Below are 14,652 nucleotides of genomic sequence, written 5' to 3'. Positions count from 1 at the left end.
GGTGCGGGCGGTGCTGGTGTCTCGTGGTTGTTAGTAGCTTTTTTTCCTTCTCTCTTCCCCGACTAGGAGCGTAAAGGGACAGCGAAGGTGGATTTCCTGAAGAAGATTGAGAGAGAGGTCCAGCAAAAGTGGGAGCATGAGCGAATGTTTGAGGTCAATGCTGCAGACAGGAAGGACCAAAGGAGGTATTGTTGTGTTCGTTTTTATCCTTAACTGCTTGAAACGTCTTCTCACTCACAATCCAGGGGGAAGAAGTGTTCTCTATGGACTGAGCAGTGCTCTTGACTCAGCTGAAGGGACTCACACACTGTTGGCCTTTATGTGGTTGATGACACAGAGCAGCTATGTATGTGTGTGGCCAAGTTTCAGCAGGCTAAGAGCAGCTTTCTCACTGCCTGGGAGTTGTCAGGTCCTCTGTGCTTTTTAAAACAGGTTACCTTTGGTGCCTTACCCCTCACTGCTGCAGAGTCTCTCTGAGGGCAGCTGTGTCCCACTCTGTGTAGCAAGAGAACAGCAGTGTCAGACCCAGTCCTGGGCCCTGCTAGGGAGCCACCTTTTCTCTGTGTTTTTTTTTCTGCTCCTCAGGTGAGGGGCTGAGGTTGGTGGCACCACCTGATTAGCTGTGCTGTTTCCTAGAGCATTGTGTTTTCTGTCTGTGCTGGGTTTGGCGAATACTTTGGCTGTGGCTTTCTGTTTCGATGGTGGAACATTCCCGAGCTGCTGTCTGTGGAATGTGTTCATCTCCTGGTTACATTTCCTCCCAGCTGGCTGGTTCCAGGGCTGTTCCCAGCCGTCTGGAATTGGCTCTGGAGGAGCAGGCAGGAGCTCTGGGCTCTGTGCTCCAGTGGGGCACAGCAGTGGCTGCACAGCTGTACTGCTCTCTCGGTGCTGGCTGGGTGGGCGTTCTGGGGGTGAAGGCTGAGGGAGTCCCAGGAGGTGCAGGCTGGGGGGATTTCCAGGCACGGGGTGCAGGCTCTGGGGGCCCCAGGGGTGTTCCAGCTGTGGGGGCAGTGGCTGAGCCGCCTTGGTCGCCGCTGGCTCCGGCCGGAGGAGGGGGTGGAGGAAGAGTCTGTCAGGTGCAGATACTGCACTGCAGGAGTGGGAAGGACCATTTGACTCCTGGTTTTGTTTCTGCCCCAGAGTGACCCTGAGAGACTTGTTGACCCTCTGGGAATGCATATGCTGCTGGGAGCACAGTTCCTCTGGGATCAGCAGGAGCTCCCCAGTGCGGAGGAGCAGCATTAGTCCCGTGGGGAGGTCTGTGACTGGAAAAGCAGTGACCTTGGCAGGCTGAGGTTAATATTGGGTGTGTGGGAAAGTCAAACTAACCCAAGATAATGACTGAAGTGGTACAACAGGTGGCAGGTCCCTAAAATGTAAGTTCTGTGAGCAAACAAATGACTTGGCCTTCACTCCCGTGTGTTCATGGGTCAGTGGGAGCATGTGAAGGGGAAGGACAAGGTGTGAAGCAGAGTGCAAATTCAGTGTCCTAAAGGTGTAAACATTGTCTTGGTTGCTTTGAGAGCTCAGGTTCCAACAGCACAACACATCTTTGAAACGCTCTGCAGTGATGCATCCCTGTGGGGGGAGTGATTGCTTGCAGTGTGCCACCGAGGTCCGAACCCAGGCAGTGCGAGATGGAATAAGCACCTTAAAGCCTTGGCAGTAATTAATTTACAGCAGGATTAGGATTTGTTACCTCCGGAAACATGTTCTGTCTGTTTCAGTGTTCCTTGGTGGTGTCAGCCCTCTGTGGGGTTTTCTTTTGTGCTTAGCCTTGTGAGATGATGAAGCCTGTTGTGGGTCAGCTCCTTGAAATCAAAGGCTTGTGTTACAGGGAAGTGTTCTAGTGTCACTGTAGGCTGGTAATAGCTGAATGTACCAGTTACCTCTTGTACTTATGCATGGCCTGATGGTCATTAAAAAAGCTAATCATGTGTTTTAATTCTTTTACTTTCTCCTCAGCTGTGCTTAGCCTTGTGAGATGATGAAGCCTGTTGTGGGTCAGCTCCTTGAAATCAAAGGCTTGTGTTACAGGGAAGTGTTCTAGTGTCACTGTAGGCTGGTAATAGCTGAATGTACCAGTTACCTCTTGTACTTATGCATGGCCTGATGGTCATTAAAAAAGCTAATCATGTGTTTTAATTCTTTTACTTTCTCCTCAGCGAAGTTCTTTTTTTTTTACCCCTACATGAACGGTCGCCTGCACCTGGGACACACATTCTCCTTGTCTAAATGTGAGGTAGCAATTCTCTTTTGCTGATACGTTTAAGTGCTGCTGAGTTTGGAGTTCCATTTTGAGCTAACAGAATGCCACGTGAACTCCTTTACAGCTTCAGTAATGGCTTAGTAAACTTTTCTTTTCCCCTTTATTTTCTGTGGGAATGTTGCTGGCTGAAGGGAAATCCATTTGTGGCTGGTTTAATTTGAGTGGACGAGGCTGCAGGTGTTTCCTCTCTTCATTCCTTCAAATGGGAGTTTTGGGAGGTGCTGCTGAGTGGCTCAAGCTCACAAAAGATCTGACTGTCTCTGCTGTGTGTGCTCTCTGTGAGCTGTGTGGGAGCAGGTTCTGGGCAATGTTGGGGAGGATTCCACAGTGTCTGTCTCTTTGCATCCGTTCCTCTCTGTCCAGGCCTGTGCCCATGCAGCCAGGAGTGACACAGCCCGGTCTGCCCTCCTGCCCCTGTTCCCTCCCTTCTGAGCCTGTGCCTTCCTGTGTGCCAGAGCTGCATGCAGGAGCAGGAGTCCCTCCTGGGCTAGGGAGATGCTCTCTCAGCCTGGTGCCAGCCCTGATTCAGCTGTTCCCTTTTCCTGTCTGCAGTTTGCTGTTGGATACCACAGGCTGAAGGGGAGGAGCTGCCTGTTTCCCTTTGGGCTGCACTGCACGGGGATGCCCATCAAGGTGAGAGCTTTGAGGCTGCTTAGGGAAGTTTCTGGTGGGTTTTTATCCTTCAGGCTGCTTGGAGTCTTCCTACTTGCGATCCCCAACATCACCTTAGCTATTGCAAAATTCAACCTTCAGGCTGCTTGGAGTCTTCCTACTGTCGATCCCCAGCATCACCTTAGCTATTGCAAAATTCAGTAAGACACTGATTTGGAACCTGAGTTTGTAGTCAAGATGTGCTTCAACTATATATCATCACTTTCTGGAAAAGAAAATGCTGTAAAACTCAAGTTTTACCTATGGTATGTTTTCCTTTGCAAGAAAGTCCTCACAGTGACCCTGTTCCTGCCCTGTCGGGTGTTCTGAAAATTGCAGGATCTACTAGAATGTAATGCAAGGCCCAGAAAAAGTCCAAAGCTTTGTAGTGCAGTGCAGAATGTTACCAGCAAAACCCACTCATTCCTGGGCTGTGGTTGCAGCCAGAGCCCCAGAGAAGTGCTGACGCACTCCCATTCACTCTGTCCAGGCTTGTGCAGATAAGCTGAAAAGAGAAATGGAGCTGTATGGCTGCCCACCAGAATTCCCTGATGAGGAGGAGGAGGAAGAAAGTTCTGGTAAAAAAGAAGAACTTATCATCAAAGACAAAGCAAAAGGCAAAAAGGTAAAGTTTAACCCAAGCCTTCTTGGACTGAGAGCTGTGCTTTCAAAGCTTCAGGTGTGTCTTGTTGGTTTTCCTGCTTTGGGCTCTCAGAAACCTGTGATACAAAGATTTTCTTTGTTTTTCCAAGGCAGTTGGGTACCTTTAAGGTAGCCTTGATGATACCTGCATGGCTCCAGAGACACCATGTTAATGCTCAAACCCTTACTGGTGAGCTGTGCTCTGCTTAGCAGTGTCCTGAGGAAAACAAATCACCCAGAGAACACTCTCATAAAGCACTCACTAGCAGGTTGTAGGAAATTGCCCTTCCCTCTCAGAGGTGGGGATGTGTATCCCTGCTGTTCTGAGTGTTGTCTTGTAAGTGGGTGACTGCTCCTGGCCAGGCTGTGGTGGCACAGCTGCTGCAGGTGTGTTGGAATGGGATGGCTGGGAACAGGGCTGTGAGGGAATGAGCAGTGCAGACAAGGTAGGAAACAGTGCAGATTGGAAACTCTAACCAGTAATTTTCACTGCTAGGGAGAGCCTGTGAGAGTATTTGTGTTATCTTGTATATCTTGAATCAGAAACCATGATGTTACCAGAGGAAAATGCTCTTGTGAGTACCAGACCATGCATGGCTTGCTAATGCCAACTGTTCTTTCAGAGCAAGGCTGCTGCCAAGACTGGCTCTTCCAAGTACCAGTGGGGAATCATGAGGTCTCTGGGTTTGTCTGATGAAGAAGTGGTCAGATTTTCTGAAGCTGAGCACTGGCTGGATTACTTCCCTCCCCTCACTGTCCAGGACCTGAAGAGCATGGGGCTGAAGGTGACTGGGGGGACCAAACCTCACTTTCACAGGCAGCCACACTTGTCTTGTGGTGGTGTTGGTGAATGTGCTACTTCTCACTTGTGCTGAGCTTCCACTCTCTGAGCAATACTGTATCTTTTTGGAGAGAAAAGTCTTGTGTTTTTGAAGTCATCATTTTGTGTGGCGAGATGGCTTTGATGCCTTGGTTGTGTTCACTCACTGGAGCCTCCTGCCCCTTTCCAGGTGGACTGGAGACGTTCCTTCATCACTACAGATGTCAACCCCTATTACGACTCCTTTGTGCGCTGGCAGTTCCTGACGTTGAAGGAGAGGAATAAGATCAAGTTTGGCAAGCGGTGAGTTTGCTCTGGGCTCTGGGTTTGTGGCAGCTTGGGCAGGCTCAGCTGTGCCAAACACAGCCCTGTGGCATGTCTTAGAGCTTTTCACTCTCATGGAGTCAGAAGGCTTTCGCTGCCTCTGCGAGGCAGAGTGAGGTGGAGTCACTGTGCCAGCAGAGCGTGTGAGGTTGTGTTCCTGGTTTGGTTTTAACACTGATACCAGCTCGGAGCAAAAAACCCAAAAAGGGCCAATACTGAGGACTCTTGCAGAAGCTGAACGTTGTCATTGGTGGGAACAGATCCACACGAATGTGGAATACCTTTAGGAAGTCTCTCTGTCTAAGGACCTTTATTGCTCTTTTCTCTTGCTCTGCACATTGTTGTACTCGCTGACGTGTGAACATTTACCTTTTCCTAGATACACGATTTACTCTCCCAAGGATGGACAGCCTTGCATGGATCATGACAGGCAGACAGGAGAGGTAACATTTGCCATTGGCACCTTCATGCCTTGCTTATGGTGTTAAGTACTGAATGGAAGATGAGTTGTGTCTTGAAGCGAAACACAGTTTGTACGTGCAGAGTCGCCAGCTCCCAGTGGTCGTGTGAGCTCTGAGTGAACTCCTCTCTTGAGCAGATCTGTCTGGAACTATGGCTAGTGCTTTCCTTTGTGCTGGTTTGTGTGGTCTGCCAGCAGCATGGCTGCACTGTGTTATCTGTGGGGACAGCACAAACAGGCTGTTGTTAATGCCATGTTGCTGAGACAGGCTCTGACGAGGAAGGTTTTGCGTGCAGGAGTAGACAACCTCTCTGCAGTCTGTGTTTTGGTGAGCAGCCATTCGTGTGGATGCAAATAGGATTTGCTGTGAGGACAGCAGCAGTACCTTAAATAGGGTTTGGATTAGGTTCCTACAGAATAGGATTGGTTTTCTTTCCTTGTTTTCTTTCCAATGTCACTTACTGATTGTTGCATTGTTTGTGGGAATTGTAGGGTGTTGGCCCTCAGGAGTACACACTGATTAAAATGAAGGTGTTGGAGCCTTACCCTGCAAAACTGAGGTAGGTCTGGACTTTGCAATGGCAGATAGGCTCTGTCTTCTGGCCAGAACTGACCACAGACTTAAACACTCTGTTTTTCCTAGTGCAGCATTTAATTTCACCCTGTTGTTTCCCTCGCTTCAAAGCCCTGGTCAGTGTGTTGATCTATATTCCCTGTGTGGAACTCAAAAAGAAAAAAAGGTGGAAAAGCCACCAAGAATTAATGACCCACTTTGATCCCTTAGGAAATGTTACTTGAAAGTTGATATTAGCTTCTAAAAGCTGTGTGACCCAGAATGGTTTTGTTTGGGTAACTCATTCAGTGCTTCTTTCCCCCAGTGGCCTGAGAGGAAAGAACATCTTCCTGGTGGCTGCCACGCTCAGGCCAGAGACCATGTTTGGCCAGACCAACTGCTGGCTGCGCCCAGACATGAAGTACATCGGCTTTGAGACCAGGAACGGGGAGATCTTCCTCTGCACCCAGCGCGCCGCACGCAACATGTCCTACCAGGGCTTCACCAAGGACAACGGCGTTGTGCCCGTGGTCAAGGAGCTCATGGGAGAGGTGAGGTCCTGCAGCTGCTGCCCAGCCTTTGCTGCTCCAAGGCTCGCACCTACATGGGTCGTGGTGGAGTTCTAGTGATACAGGAAACACAGGAGCCACTGCAGGACTTTTGGGTGTTTAGTGGTCCAAATGCAAGCAGCGGCAGCTTCCTTGGCAGCTGAGCCACAGCTGTGCTGGGAGGCTAACCTGCTGCACTCCTGTTGTCTCAGCAGGACTTGCTGAAGGAAGGTTTTCAGTAACATCTTTCTGCGTGCTGGGAAGAGTGAGTGGAAAAGTAATAGCCAGAGAGGGTTGTGTGGAAAAGGCTTCTGTTGGTGCTGACATTTCCAGTGCACCTCTGTGAACGAAGCTTTCTTAGCTGAGCAGCTGAGTATCAGTGGTCTTGAGATTTACTATCCTTAGCTGTGTACTTTGAGGAGTTGCAGTCAGTGGTGTTTGTTCAGCCTGGCACAAAGCACCTCCAGCTGTTTGCATCCTGTGATCTCCGTTCACTGCAGCTTGTCACCACCTTTCCTAGTCCTGCTTTCAGGAGTGAAGTAGAAAAACCAGGTCTTTTTGCTCTGTTAGTAGATGTGTGAACTCAAGCAGGTAGAGGCAGCAGCAGCTTTTGACACTACCTCCCTAAGTCCTTCCTGCCTCCAGCTGGTGTGTTTCAGATATCTGGGAGCAAACTGTTCTGCCTCCTGTGTTTTCCCAGCTCTATGTGCCAGTAGTTTAGGTTTGTCTGTATTTGGGATCTGACTCTTCTACCAGTAGTCTCGATCCTGTCAGGTGGTACCACAGGTGTTCATATGTACTTCCTCCTTGTCTGACTATATATATGTAGTACTCAATTTATATGCTGATAGTGTGTAAGGAATGCCAGGAAATGTGAAGAGTAGCAGCCAGGAGAGCTTGCTCAGCCAGGCTAAGGAGCTGTGCTTTGCTGTGACACTGCTCCTCTGTCCTGCTCAGGAGATCCTTGGTGCTGCGCTCTCGGCACCCTTGACCACCTACAAGGTTATCTATGCCCTGCCCATGCTCACCATCAAGGAGGATAAAGGTAAGTCCAGCATCTGCTGCCAGAGCCTGTTGGATGGGCACTGGGCTGTGTCTGTGGACTGATCTCTTCATCTGTCTGTCCTTTTCCTTTGCCAAGGAACTGGAGTGGTGACAAGTGTTCCCTCTGACTCGCCAGATGACTTTGCAGCCCTGAGAGACCTAAAAAAAAAGCAGGTCTGTCTGTTAGCTGAGTTGTTGCCATTTCATTTACCTAGTGAGGAGGGTCAAAAGTGGGTGTCCAGAGGGTAAAATGAAAGAACCTTTAACTGGAGTTTTGTCATCTCTAACTTGAGATCAGAGTAGTTAAAAACAAATTAAGTTTAGACCAACTGGGCTGAGACAGGTGTTTTATCTCAGGTCTGAGTTTTGGATAAGGGTCATGCAACTTGTGCTGCCATGTTAAGGTAGAGAAGAGCACCAGTGAAACAGAAATGAATTCTGTTGCAGAAATGTCTTCCAGAGTCTAAGATTCTGTATGAATTTCAAGTGACCCTGAAAGTAGCTGTTGCCATTATACCTGCAAGAGCACAGCAGTGTCCAAGCAGCCATCCCTGGCTATTGATTTTTTTTGTCCATTCATTTCCAGGGTAGAGCAATATCAGCTTATCCCCTCTTGGAAATGTGGACAATTCTGTCAAAGAACCACCTGGAAGTGAGATGGGGTTTGAGCTCAGGTGTAAGAAGGCAGGAAGTGGTTCTGTCCGCTTCATAATAAAACATTATGTACAGAAAGACACTATGAATGGACAAACATTTTTGAATATAGACTATTTTTCTACTATCCATATTGCTTTTTTTTTCTTCTAACTTTGCAGGCCTTGAGGGTCAAGTATGGCATCAGAGATGACATGGTCCTGCCGTTCGAGCCGGTGAGTGTCCCCGGACGTGTCCATCTGCAGCTCGCAGGGCCTTGTGCTAACTGATGAGGAATGGGCAGGAGCTGTGCCTGCCTCTTCCAGAATTCTTGCTTAGTTGTCCTTGGCTGAAAGAGCTCGAAAGTTTAGAGTAAAATTTGCCTGTTTTCCTGTGGAAATATTTGGTCCTTTAGGGGTTGCAACCAAAATTTGTGATTCTGTGCTGTACTTCAGATGTAAAGGAAAGCATCAGTTTTTGTGGGAATTGTTGTTTTGGGAAATGGAATGCATTCTTACAGTGATAACCTGTTGGGTGAATAAAGCTTGAAGCCTTAATGGCCAGGTGGTGAGTGTATCTGTTCTGTGCAGAGAGCTGAAGTCCCTCCCTGTTAGTGCAGCCCTGTGGCTTGGTCAGTTTTCCTTGGGCGGTCCAGGTCACGGGTGAAGCCATCCCAGTATTCCCAGTGCCCTCAGCTCCACACACCGGCTCAGGGCTGCCACAGCTTGGTAGTAGTGTCCTGTCAGGAGACAAAACTGGGCAGCTCAGGAATCACCCTGGGGACTGCCCGGAGTGTTGGGTTGAGAAGTGGAACTGCAGCAGTGCTGTGCACGCTCCGTGTAGCTTGGTTTGTGCCAGATGCTGCAGGTGTACAGAGTGAGCAGCACCGTGCAGAGGGGTCTGACAGCCCCAACTGTCTTGTCAATTCCCAGGTGCCCATTGTTGAAATCCCAGGATATGGTAACCTCTGTGCCCCATCTATCTGTGATGAGCTCAAAATCCAGAGCCAGAACGACAGGGAGAAGCTGGCAGAGGCCAAGGAGAGAATGTACCTCAAAGGATTTTATGAGGGAGTAAGTAATGAAAGATTCTGGTAAGTGGTTTCTTACAGATGAGTAGAAAAAAAGGTGGATAGAGAATGAAAGAAGACTGCAAGAAAGAGGGAGACTGTGTTCTTTGCAGACCTCTTTGCATTTGGAGTCCTCCTGCAGTCAGCTGCTACAGCCTGAGGAGTGGTGTGGAGCTGGGGAAGGAGAACAGAAATGTATGACTGCAAACTGATTTATAATCTGACTTTAGCAAGTGCTACCCTTCAGGGAGCTGATTCTTTTCTTTACCTGTACTGATGTGCTGTGGGGTTTTTGTTTGGTTTTGTTTTTACCTCCTATGTTTGCTCCACTGTGTGTTCCTCAGCTGTTCTCTTGTGAACTGGCAGCAGTTTTAATTTCTGGCTGTGTGGGTGCTGATGTGTACAAACTCTTTCTGGGTAAAGATGACTACAGCTAATGAAAAAAACCCCAACTGAGTTCCTGGTTTTTGCATGTCAAAGATTGCAGTACCTGCTACTTCCTTGTGTTGGTCCAGAGAGCTCTGGCATCCATTTCTTATTTCATCTCCTGTGACCTGTCTTTTACAGGTGATGTTGGTGGATCAGTTCAAAGGACAAAAGGTGCAAGATGTCAAGAAACATATTCAGAAGATGATGGTGGATAAGGTGTGTGACTGCACACAGCTACTTCTAACTGTCCATTTTGTCCTTGTCACAGTAGCTGAGTCACCAGGGAAACACCTGGTGTGGTTCTGCAGCCCTTAGGGTCCTCTGGGTGGCTGCAGAGCACACAGCCCTGCTGGGAGAGGGACCTGGTGTTCTTGGGCTGAGAAGCTTAATCAGAGGCCTCTTATTCCTCCCCTGCCTTATCCCATCCCCTTGCCTGGGATGTGCTCGATGGTCTGATTTGTTCTTTATCCTGGCTGGGAGGACGCTGGAAGTGTAGGATCTGAACTGTCAGTGTTTCCAAGCCTGGCAGTGCAGGGGGTGTGTGCTGGGCAAACACCCCTTGACTGGGCTCATCCCTCAGGGCAGGGGATAAACAGGAGGTTTTGCTGATGAGGACTAGGAATGGGAGAGGCTTCAGTCATTTAGCCGTTATTCCCTCGTTGCTGCAGCATTGTTATGTCCAGATTGTACTGCAGCCCTTCCCCCTGGGTCAGCACACTGGTGTGTGCAGGTGGATTGGAAGCTCAACATTCCATTTTCCTTTGCCTTCCCTCTCCCTCTGTCCTCCCCAGTTTCCTAGGAGCTGTTTCGATCACTGGGGCATAGGCAGTGAGGAATATTTTGTGCCTGCTTTTCTTTGTGCATGGAGACATTCTGTGCAAAGAGCTGTGAGCTGGTACCCTGAAGCACATACAGACCTGGCTTGAGGCAGACAGCCTGGGCAGGGATGAGAGTCATGCAGCTGAGAATGGAGAGGATGCTTTTTAGTAAGTTGTGAGGATGTTCAAGACTTTGCTAAATACTTAAATCTCAGCTTTCATTGGCCTTCCAACGCTTAGGGTGAAGCCATGATTTATATGGAACCTGAGAAACAAGTTATGTCCAGATCTGCTGACGAGTGTGTTGTGGCACTTTGCGACCAGTGGTAAGTGAAGTAAAGCTGCAGTTGTAGTTACTCCAGTCATATCCTGTTTCTGGATTGGCTTGTTACAGTGAACCTTTCCTGTCTGCAGGTATTTGGATTATGGTGAGGTGAACTGGAAGAAACAGACCTCAGAGTGCTTGAAGCAGCTGGAGACGTGAGTTAGCAGCCTGGCTGTGAGGACAGTGGCTGGTTGCTGCTGCTGGTGGGGCCGAGAGGGGTGAGAGCACTAAGAGCTTCCTTCTTACAGGTTCTGTGAAGAGACCAGGAGAAATTTTGAGGCTACTTTAGATTGGCTGCAAGAGCATGCATGCTCCAGGACATATGGCTTAGGTAGGCAGAACACTCTCCCTCGATGCTTCATGAGGAGGGTGCTCCTTGTTTCATGGGGAAGGCTAAGTGCTGTCTAACATCCCCAGTGGTACAGGGAAGTGTGGAACAGCATTGTCCAACTTCATCCCAGCGAAGGCATGTGGCCAGGGGTGGCTTAACTTTTGCATGACTCCTGCAGTGTGGCATCTTGGTAGCTCTTTGCCTGGGCCCCTGGTTGGAAGGGATCTGGGAAGAGGGAGCTAATACCATTTCTGGGGTGCTCTCCTGTTAGAGTCTTGTGTCCCCTGACATAGACAGCTGGTAAAGTGCACTGTAGCCCACAGCAGGTGTGGGTGAGCTGAGCTGTCAGGACACTGACTCAGAGCCAGCAAGTGCTTGTTCTTGAGTGGAATGTTCAGACGTTTGTGTGAATTTTAAAATGATTGTTTTTAAAGCACAAGCAGGAGCACTCGTGTGTCTGTGTGCCCCTGGCAGCCATTAACTGCTGGAGTGCTGTGGCTGGTGGTAGGCTTGGTGCTGACTGCCCTGACAGCTGCCTCCCCCTCCCCAGGTACTCGCTTGCCCTGGGATGAGCAGTGGCTGATAGAGTCTCTCTCCGACTCCACAATCTACATGGCCTATTACACAGTGGCTCACCTGTTACAGGGAGGGAACCTGAGGGGACAGGGGGAGTCTCCTCTGGGCATCAGGTAAGGAGAGAGAACCATTAAGTTCTCTTGTTTAACTGGGTGTGCTTCTCTCCTGACTTGTTTTGCAGAGACTTGCCAGGGAGGCTGAGGCTTTGCTTTTGGGGTTAAAAAGCATCTTTGTTAAACTTCACCTGCTGTGAGCCAACTTACAACAGGTCTGCAGAGGGGAAATGGAGAAAGAGAGAGGAGTTTGGTGGCCAGAGAGAGGAGAAATGCCTCTGAAAGCAGAACTGTGTGCAGAGTAAATCACCTTTTTCAGTGCTTGTTTGTCTTGCCTTGAATGGTCCTTGCCAGGTGTTTGAGTGATGCTGTCAGTGGCTGCTGAGGTGTCTGTGCTAACTGAGGCTGCTCTGCACCGTGGCCTGCAGCGTACAGCAGAGCAGGAGCTAGCACTGAGATTTTGTCACGGCGTTAAATGCTGGCAACTCTCTTAGAACCATCTTTTCTCCACAACTCATATGTGGAAGTCCTCAGAGCAAGAGAGGGGGAGGCATTTGTACCAAAATACCTCCTAAGGCTGCTCTGTGACCTCTGGTTGGAGCAGCTGTGTGAACTTAGTGACAGGGATCAGAGAGATGGGAATGCACAGCTTAGCCTGGCATTGACAAAGGCTCTTCTGCCCTAACTTTGTGTAGTTTATGAACTATTTTCTGGCGTACTTTGCACATTCAAACTGGAACTTTCCTTACTCGATGCTATAACTGATCTGAAATCCATTTCCAAAGTGAAGACTCTGATTCTTACAGGCAGAAATAGCTCTGGCAAGGTTGTCATTTGGGCTCAAACCTCTCTAATTACAGAGGCTACCCATGGGCTAGTCATGTCTGCAAACAGACTTTGAAGTGAGCATCCTGAGCCCTGAATTACAGATCTGATGTAATTAAGCACATGCAATTAGAGTGCACTCCTGTGTGAGCAGATAACATCTTGCAGTGTTGGCAGATGCTTTTTCCTGGGCCTTACTCTGTGGTGGAAGGACAAGGGGGTTCATGGCCCATCATACCAGTCACCTTTGGTTACAGCAATCCCTGGTGCACCACACACAAGCTCAGTCACAGCACAGGAGCTGCCAGAACCAAACCAGTAAACCAGTGTCTGTAAGATTTGCTCTAGACTGGTGGTATGGACCGTCACCTGAGGGAACTGTTTAATGTGTGCTGGAGGTACTTGAGGTTCAGAATGCTTTTCCTTTCTGCACAGCACAGAGCCCCTCAGCAGGTGTTAACACACAGCACACAAGTGTGGGGTGAGAATGGATCACAGCTCTCAGCTGCCTCATGCAGAGTGCTGTGGAGTGTAAGGAGCTTTCCCTGCAGCTCCCTGTGGGACTGATTCTGTGCAGGGCACATCAGATGAGCAAGGAAGTTTGGGATTACATCTTCTTCAAGGCAGCTCCGTTTCCTAAAACTGAGATTCCGAAGGAAAAGTTGGACAAGCTGAAGGAGGAGTTTGAATTTTGGTATCCTGTGGATCTCAGAGTTTCTGGCAAAGATCTGGTTCCAAATCACCTGTCGTACTACCTCTACAACCACGTGGCCATGTGGTCAGAGCAAAGGTGAGTTGAGATGCTGCAAGAGGTAAAGCTGGAGAGTTTGTGGTTCCTTATGTTTGCTAAAGGCCTCTGGACTGTACAGCATTCGTGATTGGGCTGAATATTCTTTGGGGTTGCCAGTTTGGTACAGTTGTCTGTATTGAAATGGAAGGGTTTTTACCACTGTTTTCCATGTTTTTTTCTGTAATACTCCAATTGTATTCTTGCACTGGAATTTCTGTGGCTTTATTATTAGCTCTTCTTAGTTCCTGCTCAAGGATGGTTAATCCAGCCTGTGTATGTCTACATCCCCATGGACTGTGCAGGGCAGGCTGAGGATCTTTGCTCATCACACGGTGCTTTGAGGATAAAGATCCTGTGTTTGCATTGCCTTGAACCTCTGTTTAAGGATTGTGTAAAACTGTGTATAAGGAAAGTGGTTTTCTGATGTATTGTAAAGATGATCGTGGGGATTTGTTACCTGCTTCCTCCATGGGCAGAGATATGTGGACCCAGCACTGTCCTGTGCTCTTGGGCAGTGCCAGTCACTGCCTTGAAATGAAACATGTGAGATAAGTGAACTGTAACTGCAGGTGCTGCATTTCAGCTGTGATAATCCCCAGCCCTTCTGTTGTAGTTCTCCTCTTCACAGACTCTCCTTAATATTTTTCTGACACCCCTTAGGTATTTTTGACTATTCCCCTTCAGGTGTTCTTCCCTTACTGAAACATAAACTGTTTGTTCTTTTTGTAAAACAGAGAAAATGTATTTACTTGGCCAAATGCTTTGTGTCTTGTCTTCAAACAGAGACAAATGGCCAGTGGCAGTGAGAGCCAATGGACATCTCCTCCTCAACTCTGAAAAGGTACAGGGAGGTTTTGGGTATGATGTGGCTTTTGTGTTGTCAAAATAGGCACTTGCCAGCCAGGCTGGAAATCCTTCTTGGAATTCAGGAGGGGGAAATAGTGGCATTTTTCACTGGTGCCTCCAGCTCTTCGTGCACCAGAGGCAGAGACCTGCCTGCCCTCTGACTCCTTGTGGCATTCTCTACAGTTACCTCTCCCGTGGCCTTGCCAGGGCCGGAAAGAGCTCAGTGCCTTTCTGTGAAGTTTTAGGGTAACAAAATGTAGTGATTGATTTATTTCACTAAAGTTTAGCTTTGAAAAGCCCTGGAGTAGGTGCAGTGAGAGGAAAAGGTTTATACCAATAACTTGCTGATGTGTGCAAGTTGACAATTGAGTTCCAGGTGCCTGATCCCAGTGATTAGGCCTTGGAGACGGTCTGATGGGAAGCAAAAAGCCCAACCCCTGGCAGAGCCCTTGAGAAACCAGTGCAGGGTAAGCTGAAACAGCCAAGTGTGAAGCAGTATTTGAGTTTAATTTAGGAAACTTATGGAGCTTCATTCCGGTGCTGAGTGCAGAGTTCAGTCTGAGATCTTGCTCAGGTTTACCAAAGTGCCTTTGCTGTGATTCATGAGAAAATGGTGTGCCCAAACCCTTGTTGGGTCTGTCTTGCT

General features: G+C 48.7%; 1 protein-coding gene across 1 annotated transcript in view; it reads left to right on the top strand.

The window, feature by feature from the left end:
• Nucleotides 1-66: 66 nt before the first annotated feature.
• LARS (leucyl-tRNA synthetase) overlaps nt 67-14,652 on the top strand; it is a gene marked incomplete at its 5' end in the record, with an annotated part of 22,759 nt that continues 8,173 nt past the window's right edge. Inside the window, 21 exons of the mRNA XM_009071218.1 lie at nt 67-185; nt 1,366-1,376; nt 2,166-2,242; nt 2,822-2,902; nt 3,411-3,545; nt 4,186-4,347; nt 4,573-4,685; nt 5,086-5,149; nt 5,659-5,726; nt 6,045-6,270; nt 7,225-7,312; nt 7,409-7,485; nt 8,127-8,180; nt 8,877-9,017; nt 9,581-9,658; nt 10,501-10,586; nt 10,675-10,740; nt 10,834-10,916; nt 11,467-11,605; nt 12,948-13,160; nt 13,944-14,001. Coding sequence (XP_009069466.1) covers nt 67-185; nt 1,366-1,376; nt 2,166-2,242; nt 2,822-2,902; nt 3,411-3,545; nt 4,186-4,347; nt 4,573-4,685; nt 5,086-5,149; nt 5,659-5,726; nt 6,045-6,270; nt 7,225-7,312; nt 7,409-7,485; nt 8,127-8,180; nt 8,877-9,017; nt 9,581-9,658; nt 10,501-10,586; nt 10,675-10,740; nt 10,834-10,916; nt 11,467-11,605; nt 12,948-13,160; nt 13,944-14,001 — 2,139 coding nt within the window. The remainder of the gene's footprint in view (nt 186-1,365; nt 1,377-2,165; nt 2,243-2,821; nt 2,903-3,410; nt 3,546-4,185; nt 4,348-4,572; nt 4,686-5,085; nt 5,150-5,658; nt 5,727-6,044; nt 6,271-7,224; nt 7,313-7,408; nt 7,486-8,126; nt 8,181-8,876; nt 9,018-9,580; nt 9,659-10,500; nt 10,587-10,674; nt 10,741-10,833; nt 10,917-11,466; nt 11,606-12,947; nt 13,161-13,943; nt 14,002-14,652) is intronic.

The sequence above is a fragment of the Acanthisitta chloris genome, unplaced genomic scaffold (assembly GCF_000695815.1).
Source record: "Acanthisitta chloris isolate BGI_N310 unplaced genomic scaffold, ASM69581v1 scaffold5343, whole genome shotgun sequence".
In the NCBI taxonomy this organism is placed as follows: Eukaryota; Metazoa; Chordata; class Aves; order Passeriformes; family Acanthisittidae; genus Acanthisitta; species Acanthisitta chloris.
This window is presented reverse-complemented; position numbering and strand designations above follow the sequence as displayed.